Source organism: Sabethes cyaneus, chromosome 2 (assembly GCF_943734655.1).
Source record: "Sabethes cyaneus chromosome 2, idSabCyanKW18_F2, whole genome shotgun sequence".
Lineage (NCBI taxonomy): Eukaryota > Metazoa > Arthropoda > Insecta > Diptera > Culicidae > Sabethes > Sabethes cyaneus.
This window is the reverse complement of record NC_071354.1, coordinates 178,259,181-178,275,957: the sequence shown is the minus strand read 5'-3', so window position 1 is coordinate 178,275,957 and position 16,777 is coordinate 178,259,181. Positions and strand designations below refer to the sequence as shown.

At 41.5% G+C, this 16,777-nt stretch overlaps 1 protein-coding gene across 1 annotated transcript in view; it reads left to right on the top strand.

Moving 5' to 3' along the window:
* Nucleotides 1-15,939, top strand: part of LOC128736400 (uncharacterized) — a 128,853-nt gene extending 112,914 nt beyond the window's left edge. The window contains exons 3-7 of the mRNA XM_053830881.1: nt 590-1,883; nt 2,433-3,250; nt 3,928-4,364; nt 4,429-4,659; nt 14,761-15,939. Coding sequence (XP_053686856.1) covers nt 590-1,883; nt 2,433-3,250; nt 3,928-4,364; nt 4,429-4,659; nt 14,761-15,617 — 3,637 coding nt within the window. The 3' untranslated portion in view covers nt 15,618-15,939. The remainder of the gene's footprint in view (nt 1-589; nt 1,884-2,432; nt 3,251-3,927; nt 4,365-4,428; nt 4,660-14,760) is intronic.
* The last annotated feature ends 838 nt before the right edge of the window (nt 15,940-16,777 follow it).

The following is a 16,777-nucleotide window of genomic DNA, read 5'->3' as shown; positions in this document are numbered from 1 at the left end:
AATGATATTTTGATACCCTGCTTATCTTATACTAGCTGTAACCCGCGTGCGTCGCCTTGTGTCTAGTTAAGAGCGAATCGGAGGTACGCTATGTAACTCAATGCGATGCAACCACGTACCTTTTGCTCGTCTTGAATACAATCTGCTATAATTGTCTTCCGTCTTTACCATATGTGGGCGGTTCTTACCACGAAAATTTGGCGCCCTATCAGGGGCCTGGTTTTGGTTACAGACAAGACTCTTATAGATAGATAGCCTTTTGTTAGCAAGCACTAAACATTAAAATATTCATATTATATTAATAATATTAATGACAATTATGACAAATGGCGTTATGCCAAACGACTTTATGCCATTGTTTAAAGTGTATCATAATTTTCATATCAATTGAAATAAATGACTGCGTTTATCTACATCAACATTCACCGGTATGATAGTGGAACATAGAAAATTCTATCTCTCTGAGTCCTTAGCCATTACACCGTACTGCTACATTCCCCTCCCTCAGTTTCCCTATCACTTACCAACCGAAAAAAAAGAACCGTTCGCACACCGGGCCACTACCTAACGCAACTTTTTCTCTTTCCAGGATCGAGAAGCAGGTGCTTCGCTTCATCCCGCAGGAAACGTCATTCGAACCGCGGCGCGGTTCACTAGAAGAAACGCATCGTATTTTGCAGGAAATCGAGAAAATCAACATCGCCATGGGTTACAAGAAGAAGCAGGACGTCGCATTTCCGCGAACGCAGGGCTTTAACGAGGGTTACTTCTATCCGAGGCCAGTTTATCAGCCGCTCAATTTCCGTACTACCACCAGTCCGGCTCCACTGTTCAAGCAATTCAACGGTCAGGAACTGGTCAGCACGGTGGACCCTTTTCAGGCTCAGGTTTACTACTATCCGGCACCCTATTTACGCGTACCGATGCCGGACGGAGCCCGTGCTTTCCGACCGCACTTGAAAATGAAGAAAACGAAGGAACTGCAACCGAAGATTTACGTCCTACCGATAGCCGTACACTCGGCGGATGGACAAACGAATGAGATCCGTTACCTTCCTAGTACCGTGGATTTTGGAACGCTTCGAGCGTTCGGCGGTAAAGGGAAGGCAATGCAAAACGGGGAGGTTCCGTTGACACGAGGATTAAAAAAATCGAAAGGAGTAATGGATGAAGTTGCCGTATCGGTAGAGGAAGAAAAGATCGAGGAAGATTTGCTAGAGGAAATGCTGGATGTTGTTGAATACGAATTGGGGGTGGATGAGGAGGCTAAGGATAAAAAGAAGAAGGCACCCCTCGTACCGGCTTTACCAAATGATAAATTTTTAAATAGTAAATTTGCGGATAGCGGCAGCGATGAGAAGGATGATGGAGATTCGGATTTTGACATGTTAATTTTGAACAAATCAGCTGGTCCTGCGGGGAGAAGCTTCAACATTTCCGCTACGTTTCAGAACTTTACCAATCGTTTCAGTATTCTACCGTCGAGTACGCCTACGACAACGCTAACGTCAGAAGAAGCTGATCTGAAGGAATTAACCAACACGACGACGGTGGAGGCTGAAGTAGAAGAAGAGAAGAGTCCGTTCGGGTTTTTTAACCGTCAGAGTGAGCCCGCCAATGGAGGTTTAGTCATTCAGCGGTTGAGAGTTCGCCACGGAGGTATAGCGATTGCTGGTCCCGGTGGGGTAGCAACGGCGGGAAGTGGCGGAACGGCAATTGTTGGTCCCAATGGGACCGCCATCACTCATCCCAGAAGCCTCACGATTGCCGGCCCGGGAGCGAAAATTTACGCCGTACCGGAAACCGTTGACCTGGGGAAAACGATCAACGCAACCAGAAGGAGTTTACCCGTGGATGCAGTGTTGGTAGCCAACGGACCAGTCGTATACTACAGGAATTAGAGGAAATGGATGTGTGACTATTGTTTGGTGTATATATCTTTTGTATAAATTTCGTATACAAAATCCCTTGCCATCAGCTGAGATGAAAATTTTAAATTTTTTTTAACTTAAAGCTTAGAAAGTGGGAAAATTGGGGTTGACAAAGCGCGAAATTGTTGTGGTCTCAGAGCAAGACATTGGTTTCATTGCAAAGGTTGCATTTTTATTCTAAGATTTTAGGTTAAGAAGAGAACAATAAAACTAATGATGATGTTTGTACCAATAATCATGGCAGTTTCATTCGTAGCATAGGTTGCATGTAGTTTAACTTTAGTTTTAGTTTAACTCCGTTACTAGCCCGAACTAATCGTGCGGAAGTGAATAGCTGTCTGTGTGTGATGTAGTTTAACACCTGGTACTAAGACTCGGTGGTTAACAGCAAGCATCTAGTGGAGTGGTAAAACTAGCCCTTTAGTGCCTCTCCCGACAAAGCACATTAATGAAATATTCTTTTCTTACCTCTTTCCCCTCGCAAGCTTCTTCCCCTTCCAGCCACAGCCGTTCCCTTCACCTTACCTCCTGGCACCGGGTACGAACGTGAACCTGAACTACCCACCACCAGCTCCTTTGGTTCCTTTCGGAGGAAGGTCTGGATTCTTCGACGATGCCACCTTCCATCTGATTCCCAGTGCTTCTTTTGCGCCACATCCATTCGGTCGGATTCCGAAAACACTGCCTGTGGATCCGAAGCGAATGCGACTCGGAGGAGCAACCGATCCTATCAAGCTAACTGATATCCGGAACCAACCGGTCGCTGAAAACGGCCAACTAAGACAGCCGAAGCGAATTGTAAATGCACCCTACGTCCAAGCGCTCCAACAACCCAACAACAAGTTTAAAATACAAAAACTTAAGTTAGCTCAATCACCAATCAAGGCTGCACCAGCTAAAATAACTAAAGTAACGACTACGAAAAATGCCGAAAATAATCCAACGAAAACCCAACAAGAAGCAGCTCCTGAGAAATTGCAAGCCTTGATCCAGGATTTTCCTGTCTTTGCAACGGCCACCGGTTCGACAGCTGCCGATCAACCAGTTCCCAGAGTTCCCATCGCACCGGCCGTAGCAGAGTTCTATCCGTTCTACGGCGTACCGGTAACTGAAAACCGAGACGAGGCTTCGCTGATTTTGGAACCGAGCTCGAAAGCCGTTTCGGGCAATGGTGGTACTGCAATTTCAACGCCTGTTTCGCACGCAATTCTAAAGCACGGTAGTTCAACGCGAATTCTTTTTCGCCCGCAGTCCGTAGCGATAGTCGGTGCTAACGGGCGCGCACATGCTCAAGCTGATTTGATTGTAGACTATGTAAAGTAATCAAAAACCAAGTTAAACTGCACTACAGAACAAAGTACGCTTCCGAAAAAAAAAAAAATAAAATAAATCAGTAACTGAATGTAAATAGTGTACAACACGGTGGTTTTCTTAGCATTAACCTCGTCCCACATTCATTGACACACACGCGGGTAGTCCCCCCAAACAGTTTAGCGCATTCAACGGTTGACCCGCTTGTGCAAACGTGACCGACGCACAGTTTCAATATCTAGGTCTTTGTTTCAATCGCTGTAGCATTACTAAATGGTTGTAAATAGTTGAGCCTTCGCTTTGCTGCAGTCCGAAAAGCATGAGCCATACGACATATTATTACACGCACCCACTGCACACCTAATTGGGATGCATGGCGCGTGGCACCATTCCTCCTTCACACCACACCTCAATCTCACGCACAAATTTCAATCTAGCAACAATTCACCTTTTATTTCACTCTATCCTATCAAACTATTTTCTTGACAACACTCAGGCTGAGCAAACCCTCACAGCCGCTTTTAGAATTAGGTTACTACTGATCACCAACCAGCGTTCCAATCCGAACACGGTGCCCTAGTTTAGCTCTGCTCTCGTTATCCTGGCGGTATTGCAGCTGGCAAACCGAAGTTGCATAGAGAGGTGTTCAAACGTTCCCCCTGTCTATCTCCTGTCTCGTTCACAGAGCCTCCGTCGAACATCGTACCGCGTCGGACGTTCTAAAATTGCCCTTCTATGGTGGTGCTCGGGGTCAGATTTTGGAGATTCGTAAGAACTCCGATGGAACGGTGGTTAGTAAGATCCTCAGGGGCGACGACGAGGAAATGAAGCTAAAGGTGCACCAGATCGTGGATGAGTTGAAACAGAACGAAGATATCCTGGCGGAAGATGACGATATCAGGGCGGCCGATCAGTCCTTCGGTGATTATTTGCTGAACATTCAGAAGGCGGCGGCCTCGCTGGTGACGCTGCAGGAGCAGGTGAAGAAAACCGGCAAGCTTTCGAACGATCAGAAAAAGGTCTACGCAGATAATCTGGAGAAACTGGGCGTTGCGGCGCAGAAGTTGGCTCACATTCAGCAGCAGGACGATGATCACGATGCGATTAAATTTTTGTTCGATTGTAAGTGCCCACTGATGAGTGACAATAAATGCAAATTACTAATTGCTTTTCTGTGCCATTTTAGCTCAATTCGATCAATCGGATGCACAAAAGAAAAAGGCCAGCCCTACCACCCACAAGGTTACAACGTTTCCCGGCTACAAGGGTAAAGATGAAGAGTCACATCATAAGAAGAAAGAGGAAGAGGAAAATGTAGGTGAAGACGATAGTAGCTCCAATTCGCAGAACGACAGCGATAGTGTTCAGGTGAACTCTCCCGAGAAGGAAGCCTCGATTGCGGAAGCGAAACCAGTTGGTAAGTGCCGTTGATGATGATTTCATTGAATTCGTTGAATCCGATGCTCTAGTTGGAATAATTTAGTGTAACTTTACAACCACTCTGTTTAGTTCTTTATCAATCAAAGAAATGGTTTTTCTTGTGATGTGATGCTTTTTTATTTATTTTATAAATGCCTATTTTTATTATCTTTGATATTCTATAAACTCATTTGAAATTAGTTTCACATTGCTACATTCATTGCAATTGTAATATGCGATTCCTTCGTTGTTGAAACAAAACACAAGTCAAATATTCAAAGGTTCTAAGATTTGCGCATTAAAAGCTAAATATACCGTTTTGGTAGTAGGGATGCTATACTGGTTTTACCGAAACTGGTTTTACTATTTGGCTATTTTCCATTACAGAATTACCGGGTTTCTCACGATCAAAAACCGGTATTTTAAATATTTTATTTGCATTATCAATTTTTAAATAACAATTGAAGAGACCTTCAATACTATTAAAATGTTTAAAGGTATAGGGAGAATTCAATTTTATGATTGAAAGTTTGAAGAAGATTGAAGATCACTTTCGACCTGGTCAAGCCATCTTGCACGTTGGGCACGTGTTCCTGGTGTCGATGGGGTTGTTGAAGAGAACTGTTTTCGTTGCACTGTCGTCCGCCATTCTTACGAAGTATCCCGCCCACCGTAGCCTACCGACTTTCGTCAGATGTATGATGGGAATCTCTCCAAGCAGTGCAGGGTAGCTCGTGATTCATACGCCTCCGCCACGCTCCGCTTTCAGTTTGTACTCCGCCAAATAACGTTCGTAGTACCTTTCGCTGGAATACGGCAGGGACGTATATGTCCTCCGTGAGCAGCGTTACGGCTCCAAGTCCACTACTGGTCTAATAAGGTTTTAGTACATCGTCAGTTTCGTACGGCGGCGTATGCTTCTTAATTGTAGCATTTTGCGAGGAGCAAAGTAGGCCCGGTTTCCCGCTTGAATGCACCGCTGGATCCACTTACTAGTGTTGTTGTCCGCGGTCTCCAGCAATGCCAAGTACTCGAACTCATTTACCACTTCTAGTTCGTCGCCGTCAATGGTTACTGTCCGTAGGATGCACGCATTTATTTTTTTGAGCCTTTTCTTTTCATTTATTTGGTCCGCGACGCATTTATTTTTAACACAAGCCTCCTAGACTCCGTTTTCAGTCTAGCGTAGATTGCCTTTGCCGTCACAAAATTTCTGGCTATGATATCAGAGTCATCTGCAATGTCTAGGAGTTCGTTATTCCGTACCTCTCGTTCTGCCATAGCTGTTCATGATCGACTGTATCGTATGCTTCTTTGAAATCAATAATGATGTGATGCGTGAGTGCGTTGTACTCTCGACATTTCTGCAAAATCTGTCGGATGGTAAAAATATAGTCCGTAGTTGCACGAGCCCCAAAGAAATCCTACAAAACCCTATGGTATCGGTGACAGCCGGCATAACAGGAACTGGGAGAGTATCTTGAAGACGGCTTTTACCAGCGTTATGACGCTATGAAGTCGTCAAGCTGAGATAGGACAAATCACTCCTTCCATTCATTCCTCCGGGTGCTTCTCCTCCACTCAAATCATGGAAATTGCCCAGTGTCAGCGTTTCCCGGCCATGTTTATAAAGCTCAGCCAGTAGGTAATATTTACCAGCGACTTTGTTGGTTGTTCGAATCACGGCTAGGCGGTGCTGCTAGATAGAGTCAGTAGGATTTTTGAACTAGGCCCGTAACTATCCTTTACTCTAACAGCCGACCGTGAAATCTGTCGATAAAGAAAGGTCAAGTCTTAGAAAGACGTTTAAGCTCAAGGCTTTGCTTTTTTAATTGGTCTTCACCAACCCAATCTCTCGTTTGATCTCTTGGAGATCAAGTGCTGGAACATTACTATCTTCTATGAGTGCCCAGGTTAGCTTCTGTTCCGCCTTTTTCTGCAATCGCGCCATTAAGATGTTTATCGAAGAATTGATTGCACCTGTTGGCCACCTCGCGCTCGTTTGTGATTAAATTCTCTCCCGCGTTCCTACGCATACCAGGTTTCGGTGTGTAGCTCTTATGAGTTTGGTTCACCTTCTCGATAAACTTGTGCGTGTCACTAGCTCGGAATAGCTGTTTTAATGCTTCGTTATCTCTGTCTTCTCTTTTGCGCTTTTACTCCTCAGGATCGTGAGCAACTGGTTCCTCGTTGGTATTTGGCCAAGTTTTCTCTAGTGGGAATGCTCAGACAATTTTTCCAAGAAATTGTTCTCCACATCTTGTTGGCATTCCCCATCAAACCAATCATTTTGTATACTCCGGGGTTCTTCATCTAGTGCGGTAGCGGCCACTCCGATGACCAGGCATATTTTGCCCCAACCGTCTTCGAGGTTTGAAACACCTGACTCCTCGGAAGAAGGCAGTGCCACATCCAATATTCGCGCGTAGTTTTCGAAAGATTACAGATTATCTGCTCAGCCGAGGAGGACGGCCTTAACGTCGCTGGTATACGGATAAAAGTTTTAAGCGCAGATATAGCTGTGAGGTGATGGTCAGAGTCAATACCCATACCCCGTTGGAACGTGTGTTCGTGATGTTAGAGAAGTACCGGCCAACTATGAGAACGTGCTCATTGATTCGGATCACGAGGCCTCGGGAAGCTACGAAGTTGATACATCGTTGGTCATTATTTTTCGTGTCGGTGTGCAGGCTATGGGGTTCTCCCACCAGTTTATACATTTCTTCCCTATCGACCAGGGCATTCATATCCCCGATGACGATCTTGATGTCCCGTGGCGAGCAGCTGTCGTACGTTTCCTCCAGCCGCGCGTAGAACGCTGTTTTCTTAGCTTCGTGCGGGCAGTACACGTTGATAATGCTGTAATTGAAAAAACGGCCTTTTACCTCAACAGATACATTATTTCGTTGATCGCCTTCCAATCTATCGCGCGACCCTGTTTTCTGGAAAACACTCAAAGCCCGTTCCCAGTTCGTTAATAGCGTTACTTGATAAAACTGGGCATATCTGTCGCGGATCTTTCTCTCTTTTGCGACAGATTTCACTGCAGAGATACGTTGTCAAGTTTGCGGGGTTCAAGATGTTCGAGCAGCACCCGGTCATCAGCAGTGAAGTTTTGCGATCTGCAGTTTCCAGTATCGAGCATCCATTTGGGGTTGGCTACCTGATCTTCCTTAAGTTTACTAGTTTTCCGGCTGGTAGCATGAGTAGATAGGGACAGGAGTTGCTGGATAAGAGGCTAAGGCAGGCTAACCAGACGTCTCGGATATGGATGGCTTGTCTCGGATGGTTTGTCTCAGCTTTCGCTTCATTATCACCCAGTATTTCAATACTGGACGAACTCGGAGACAGTTTAATGAAGGGCAAAATTCGCCTGGTGAGGCACCTACCCCTTTGTATCTCCAAATTCTTATCCGTCACAAACCACTTCACAGTGGTCCAGCAGCGAAAATTAAGTGGAAAGTTTTTTGTGGTTCAAAATAGCTCCCCACAATGTTCAGCAAAGTTGTACAACGCTAATAGACAATTAATGCGAAATCAACGACTAAGTTCCAGTATGGCTTGTGAACACATAATCCATAATAACTTTTTATAAGAAAGAGATAGAAGGATAACTTCTTCGACAAAGTTGTAGCTAAAGATTATATAAGTAACTTTGCCAAAGACATAGTAGGCGTATTTTTAGGCCTTTCTAACTTACTTACCCATCAATCACTTTTTCGCTGATTTATTCAAATGCAATGGTTTTATTGCATCATAATGTTCTACAAAGTTGGTTATCTTATCAAAAGACATATTTTTGTAGAACATTGTATGTTGAAAACTCATACGTATAACGAGTTCTAACGTTTTTCCTGTGTTTTTTTTAGTCTTTTTTGGAATAGAATATCTCAAAAAGGGGCAAGCGAAAAAAATCAAACTTGGCCGTTTCTGAAAGCTTGGAGTTTTTTCTCAAACATATGTGAAAATAAAAATCTGGTTTTTTCTCTAACTCGAGTAATTTCAGTTTAATTATTTCATGTTTGACCATTGTCTACTATGCAGTATTTTCTAATATCTTCTTGAAGACGATTAAAGTCAACATGTAAATAGTAAAAAAGTCTTCAAAATTGATTCTTATACGTATTCAGGAACAGGAACATGACTATGATCGTAGTAAAAAAGGAGGAACATTTTCAAGCAAATCCTATTAGAGTCCTGGAGTTTTTTGTCAAATGATTTGAGGGTACCGTTACTGTTATTTTAAATTAGTATCTAAAATGTTCGTGAAAGTAATTAGGTAGTTTAGGAGATTATTTCCCATTCAATTCCATATTAGCTATATCGCCAACCGTTAATAAAATGCTAGTACACGGCGCAGATATTATTAAGGCCACGGCACAACTCATAGGGATATTAAGCGAAGAGGTACAGGAAACGCGAAATAAATGTATTTATAAGTTCAGGGAATTTCACGTCAGAAAATTTAACCGGATTGCCAATTTGGAGGATGTGTTCAAACGCCTCCTGCTGTCGTCCGATCCAGTCAGTCATTGCAATTTAAAATCGTTCGTATTGTACACGTACTCTGGAGCTTCCACCAAGCGCAAACCAATTATTAATATAATAAATTATTATATTGCTAACAATAATAAAATATTTCGAAAACAAAACATTTATTGAATCTCTCAAATAAATGACTACCCTTTTTGTTTTCCAAATCAACGATATACTGATATAAGGTGGTTAAAGTTTGCGAAAAGGATCTATAGTTTTTTTTCTCTTTTACCTCTTTGCCTGTTTTGATATACTTACCTGCGATTAAAAAATGACATAAAACTAAAATAACAGTTAACAATATTACGTATGAAATAACCAATATTTTTTGCTTTTTTATTGAAAATTAATTTTAAAACATTATTGATGGTAGATTGAGCATATTTGCAAAACAATGAAAATTGAAAGATAGATATTTATCGAAAACAGCTGGTGCTGATAGAAAACTGATGTCATATCTAGAGTTCGAAGACTATTTTACGTGACAATCAGAAGAAATTGTGTCAAGATACGACAAATTTCTTTTTTACTATTGACATGTTAACTTTAATCGTCTTCAAGAAGATATTAGAAAATACTGCATAGTAGAAAATGGTCAAACATGAAATAATTAAATTTAAATTACTCGAGTTAGAGAAAAAACCAGTTTTTTATTTTCACATATGCTTGAGATAAAACTCCAAGCTTTCAGAAACGGCCAAGTTTGATTTTTTTCGTTTGCCCCTTTTTGAGATATTCTATTCCAAAAAAGACTAAAAAAACACAGGAAAAACGTTAGAACTCGTTATACGTATGAGTTTTCAACATACAATGTTCTACAAAAATATGTCTTTTGATAAGATAACCAACTTTGTAAAACATTATGATGCAATAAAACCACTGCATTTGAAGAAACCAGCGAAAAAGTGATTTTTGAGAGGTCTTGTTGTAAAACACCCTGTAAGTTAGAAACGCCTAAAAATACGCCTACTATGTCTTTGGCAAAGTGACTTATATAATCTTTAGCTACAACTTTGTCGAAGAAATTATCCTTCTATATCTTTCTTATAAAAAGTTATTATGGATTTGTGTTTACAAGCCAAACTGGAACTTAGTCGTTGATTTCGCATTAATTGTTTTTTAGAGTTGAACAACTTTGCTGAACATTGTAGGGAGCTATTATAAAACGCTTAGCCGCAAAAGTAAGTTTCCACTTAACTTTCGTTTCTGGACCACTGTGCACTGGTTTTCACTCGGATGCCAATGAAACAGATCCCTTGCCAAGTCATGACTTTTTATCACGAACCCATCCCGCGTTTCGTCACCACCCGGCCGCACAGCCCTCGAGACCGGATTCTTGCCTATGTTTATTGTTTGAAGCTTCTGTTGGGCTCCCCACTTGCACGGTAACACTTGTAGCCATTCCGAGACGGATTTGCCGTACAGTACAGCGGTCATTATTCAGTTTTTCCACCAAAGCACAATCCGTGATGCTGTGATCTGCTTTGACTTTCTGAGTGACCCTCAATCGCAGTTGACGATCAAGAGTTCAGCTCCAATGTCTGGCCTGTGCCTTACGGACAGCCCTGAGAGTTTCCTTACACCCCTCAATTACTCACACCACAGCTTTTTTAGGATAATCCTTCAATCCCGCCAGCTCTCGAGCCGACACTGATTGATTCTGCAGGTGACCGCACACAATTACCGTCATTTCTCCTCCTGCATGATGAATATCTCGAAGCCAAAATGAAAATCTCCAATTTCAAAATGATTACATTTTTACTACCGAACCGATTTAGCCAATAAACCACTAAATATGTCCCACATTCATCCAAAAAAATCTGGTCCTTTTAGGCTAAGAACCACTATGGGGTCTGTCTGTATTATGCATTACCCAACCGGTACTACGAGGTACTATTTAAAAGGTATACTGTTTGAATTTTATGTATGAAAAATAAAACAAAAACAATCAATCTAGCACTGAGTTGGCTGTTCTCAGCATGTTACGAATCTCAGTTAATGACAGTTTGGAAAGCACGCCATTTTGTTCACAATTGCTAATTTTATAAATTAAACAAATATTAACAGTACAACACAAAACAATTTGATGCTTCTTTACGTTAGGGAGGAACACAAACTTTTAGAAAGTTTCAAAAAACAAAAAGTTTGATTCCACTTCATTTACACTACTACAGTACTACCACGCTAATCTGACAAATTCATTGCCGAGTCGAAATTCGGCTGTGTGGGTATGAAATGTCGTCTTGCTTACATCCAGAAAGTTTTCAAAAATATTTATCGGAGATATGTACTAAATTTGTTTTATACTATATAATGACATGTAATTTTTTACGGTTTGCGATGTTCCATTTATGTGCATGTCAAAATACGCAGGATTTTTTTCGAAGTGTAAAGTTTTGCCCAAATGAGGGGAATTTTACCTTATTTTTCGGGGTGTTTACAGATGCATTGATCAATAGCTCTGGAAGCCGCTGAAAAAAAGCCAATCTTTTTTCGCCAAAAGTAAGCTGCATCATTTTACCCTTATTTTCTCAGTTAACGTCGCAAAATTAGTATGGCACGATCTTTATTTGTAAAGGAAACAAACAGGACCAGCGAAACTGATAGATATAGCTGTGTGCGGTGAGCAAGGACTACATCATTCAAATCCTTATAAAAGTATTTTTCTTTTGATATCAAAAAATTGAACCTAGCTCAGCGGAATTTTGAGATATAGAGATAATTGTCTTTTTTTTTCAAGAAAATCCCTACTGGCCAGCACACCGGAGTTTCACAATTCGATTTTAATTTGTCATGTTCGATTTAGCTGAAACTTTGCATAGACAATCTCTTTAAAATATAAGTCGTTTTTTGACATTAGCTTTTTTGAAGGATTTTGACTGCTTTTTTAAAAGGGAGTATTTGCCCTAGTATATTTTAATCAATTTTATTACAATATCGGCTCGCTCAATTTACAGTGTGCATTCAGTAAAGTTGTATAATATCTCGTTTAGTTTCATAAACAATTTATATAGGTATACACTGTGAAATTTAAAAAAATCAGCATTATTTTATACTTGCCTGTTATGAAATGTTGACGAAACAATGCCAGTGCTCTAAGAAATTGGCAGCCCTGCCAAAATGCATTGTTAAACGCATTCGGCGCATACAGTGTTACCCCTGGTAGTATTCTTTTATCTATCAGCGCATGGAGCTGACTACTGAACTGCTGATAGTGTATGTCTCTCTCAGTTTTCTACCCTTCAAAACAATTAACCCTCTAACGGGCAACATCGTAAAAGCGATGCGATCGAGCAAATGATTACTTTATCATGAAAGTACACTCAAAAGAAGCTCGAGTGTTGATTTTCATGGGAAACATTTATCTGGAGGACCATATGTCTAGGTATGAAATAGTCCAATTTCTCTTTTTAGTTTTTTATGCCTAACGCTCTACCCAAATATTGTTTTAGTTCAAATATCTCACAAAATTGAAAAAAAAGCATGTAAATTACGCATTGGAAAAGTTTGAGATTGAACGTTTTGTGTTAGATGTCCTTTTTCTTCAAACGTAAAATAGGGGATTTTCGCACTATAATTTTTTTCGGAATTTTTCGGAATTCTTGTTTTTGAAAGATGATAACTTTTGAACGCATGGTCAGAATGTTGTGATATTAGTATCAACATGCAAGGAAATCTGTTCTCAACATATTTCTCATATTGTCAATTCAAAAAAAAAATCGTATGTGGTTCTGAAGCTTCAAAAGCGAAGGTCGTCTACAGACGGTCTTACCCGTTAGAGGGTTAAGGTGAAATTAGTGATTATGAAGATAAATTGATCTCTTCATCTTCATAGTGGTTTCCGAATGGAATAAGAACTGCAAGCGACCAATAATCTATTTATATAAGAGGCTTATGTCTGTACCGAAAACCAGGTCTCTGACAGGACGTCATAAGAGGCTTATCGGTAACTAAAAACTGGTCCCTGACAGGACGTCATGCTCTCGTAGCAATGGGTTGTATTCTCAGACACCTCACTGGTCGACTGCAGGACTGCTCGATTGCTCAAGTGGTTGACTAGACTGCTCGACTGGACTGGTCGATTTGACTGCTCGATTTGATTGCTCGACTGGACGGCTCAACTGAACTGTTCGATTCGACTTCTCGACTCAACTGCTTGATTGGACAGATCGACTTGACTGCTTGACTGAACAGCTCGATTTAACTGCTCGAGTGGACTACTCGACTTAACTACTCGATTCGACTGCTTGACACATATGTTTGACTTAATACTCGACTTGACTGCTCGACATAACTGCACGACTGAACTGCTCGACTGGACTGTTCGATTCGACTGCTCGACTGGACTGCTTGACTGGACAGCATGATTTATCTGCTCGACTAGACTGCTCGATTCAACTGTTCGATTAGGCGCTCGACTCAACTGCTCAACTCGACTGCTCAAATAAACTGTTTTACTGAACTACTCGATTGGACTATTCGAATCGGCTGCTCGACTCAACTGCTCAACCCGATTGCTCGATTCAACTGCTCAACCCGATTGCTCGATTCAACTGCTCGACTAGACTACACGATACGATCACTCGACGCAACTGACAGCTTGATTCCGCAGCTCGACTAGACTGCTCGACTTAGCCACTCAACCCAACTGCTTGGCTTAACTGTTTGATTCGACAGCTCGACTAGACTACTCGACTGAACTGCTCGACTCAACTGTTCGACTTAACCGCTCGACTGAACCGCTTGACCCGACTGCTCGACTAGATTGCTCAACTCAACTGCTCGACTATAAATAGATTTATAAATAGATGAGACTTTGACTGACCGATAGTAAACATTGTTATATTTGAAGTGTCAAAAAAATGTAAAGAACTGCGCTTATTTAAATATTTTCCTTTTTAATTTTTGAAATCGATTTATAGAAAATCCCATTACTATTAATTTTCATACCTTGTAGCTCTGCCGAATGGTTATAGGGGACAAAACCTATTTTCGTTCCTGTTTTAAAACTGTACATCACTGGGACACTTACAGTAAAATGAAATGGAACTATCCAAATTATGTATCGCTACAAATGGGACATAAAATAAGCTGATTACCATAACTGAACAACTTTTGAATCTCACTAACGCTTCCTGCATACTTAATTTTTTCGTCTAAAATTGATGTTCATTTTGAAATGTATTCAATGTTACTAAGTAAATATAGTTCAAAATGTAGTACAGCAATTCCCGATTAGGTCAAGGGATCTTTTAGTTGAAGGGTTAGCACTGGTGTGCAATTTATTCTATGCCAAATTGGCTAAAGTTATATCAAAGTTCTCTTGGCTATCATCATTATTTAAATGCGTCTATAATAGGTCCTTAGCCTAAAATAAGCGAAATCGTTAGTTTCAGTCAAGGTATTTGATAAAGTTTTGTAGAACTTTGAAGATGCTCTTAAATTTACTAAAGTTTGTTGTTGAAAATAATATCCAAAAAACGATTGATCACAAAATATCAATAAAATTTTATTACCTTACTTCTCAACATAAGCTAATTATCTTATTCCATGTCGTCCACAGGTTTGGCCATTGCCGGCGAAGGAGGAGTCGCATCATCGAAGCCCGTTGCTACCGCAGTCGTCGGAGATGGAGGCCTTGCCGTCGCGCGTCCCGTAGCTACTGCCATCGCAGGAATCAAACCCAGTGAAATCGGATCGCTAGGGTTACCGATCGCCATCAACAAGAAACTAGTTACCAAAGGCAAATACGGCTTGGTGGCAGCAGATCAAGATGTACCGACTGGACTGCTTGTGGGACCAGGATTTCAAGAAGCTCGTGTTTCTCAAAACGAAATCGAAGCAGAAATTGACGATGCTCGTCAGCAGGCATACGGGCAGGTCGACGCTCTAGCTCCATCCTTCGATACGGAAAAGTTTTTGGCCAGCTTAAGACTGAAGGCAAAGCAACAGCAACAACAACAGCAAAACCAGCCACCACAACAGCAGCAAACGACGTTTAATCCTCAATCGCTTTACTATCAGCCGCAGTCGAATATACCTCAATCGTATCCCTTCTTGAGTGATTACCTCAGTAGTTCCCAGTATCCCGTGTACACTCCGAGTTTCCTGCCATACTACAGTTGGAATCCTTACACGGCTGCTGCTGCCTACCAGAATCAACTGGCACTCTTGGCTGCCTATCAGCAGCAACAACAGCTGGCATTTCAGTCCCAATATAATCCATACTTTTTTAACGGCGGCCACGTTGTCCCACAGCATTCCTTTCAGCAATATGAATATCCCCAGCGAGCTGCATTTTACTCTGCCCCAAATGCCATCAACCAAGCCCCACTCAGTGCCACTGCCGCTGCCTATCAAGGCTATTACAATTATCCATCCTACTCAGCCCCATCGCCATACAGATTTTTCTACTATTAATCTGCGCATCACCAATCCGACCCCGGATAAGCCGGGTATGGGTGATTCATACATTCTAAGTATCAGCTCCAATGGGAAGTAAAACAAAGAGACTTGAAATACATTCCACCCCGTCATTTAGGATAGTCGCGTACTGTATCACCTCACCACCGGTGTGGGGATGACTTTTGTAGATCGTCTCAACGAACGGCAGGCAAGCTTCGTTGACGAAGATCTACGAGACCTTTGCCTCCAACGCCGGGGCCGGGCTAGTTTTTCCATTTAACAAATTATAGGGAATCGCGACGAGGGTGGAATTCGAAACAATACAAATAGGTTAAGGTTGCTTTCCCAACGAAACACAAACACACACACACACTCACACGATCAAATTCGGTTGATTAGAATCGAACAAATTAAGCAATTAGCGATTAGACTGTAAGAAAACGATTTAGGAAACAAAGAAGTAAAGCTAAATAAAGAATATTTTGATAAGAACTTATTTGAGTTATTGGGTTGGTCTAGAGTAAGTTCAAAATTGGTGGAATACAAAAAAGAATCCAACAGGACCGGTGTAATGCTTGAAAACAACTAAACCTTTGTAATATTTGTAATTGGAATGATTTATTGGTTGCTTTCTGAGACGGCGGGCCAAAGCTAAACTAAATACATGAAAAACTCTGCAATATGGCTAATTTGAAACGAAGACGAGTCGAAGAAAACAAAAGGCCCTATTAGTTAAGTCTCGTCGAGTGTCACTTTGCTCGACTGACCGACTTTTGATATTACACGAGTCACACGTCACACACGATGTTGTGGAGTAATTCTGACTGAGTCAACCACTAAAAAGCTAGTGACTCAACCGTCAGCAAATGATGCCTAAGTTTGGTTTGTTTTACTCATGCATTGAGTCGCTATGCTGCCCGTTTTACCCGCACTCGACACTCGACAGGGACTGAGTCGAGTCGAGTTGCTCGATATGACTTACATTATAGAGCCTATAATATCTGACGCCATTTTAGACCAAAATCGATGGTACAACCCTTTTGGTTAGTAGTATTGCCGATTCAGCCAGGGTGTTCGTTTAGATATACACTCGGTTAATGCTAGTATTGCGAATTGATGTGACTACTTTAAGCCTTCAGCAGAAGCCACCAGACAAAAGACGATACGTGGTTTTA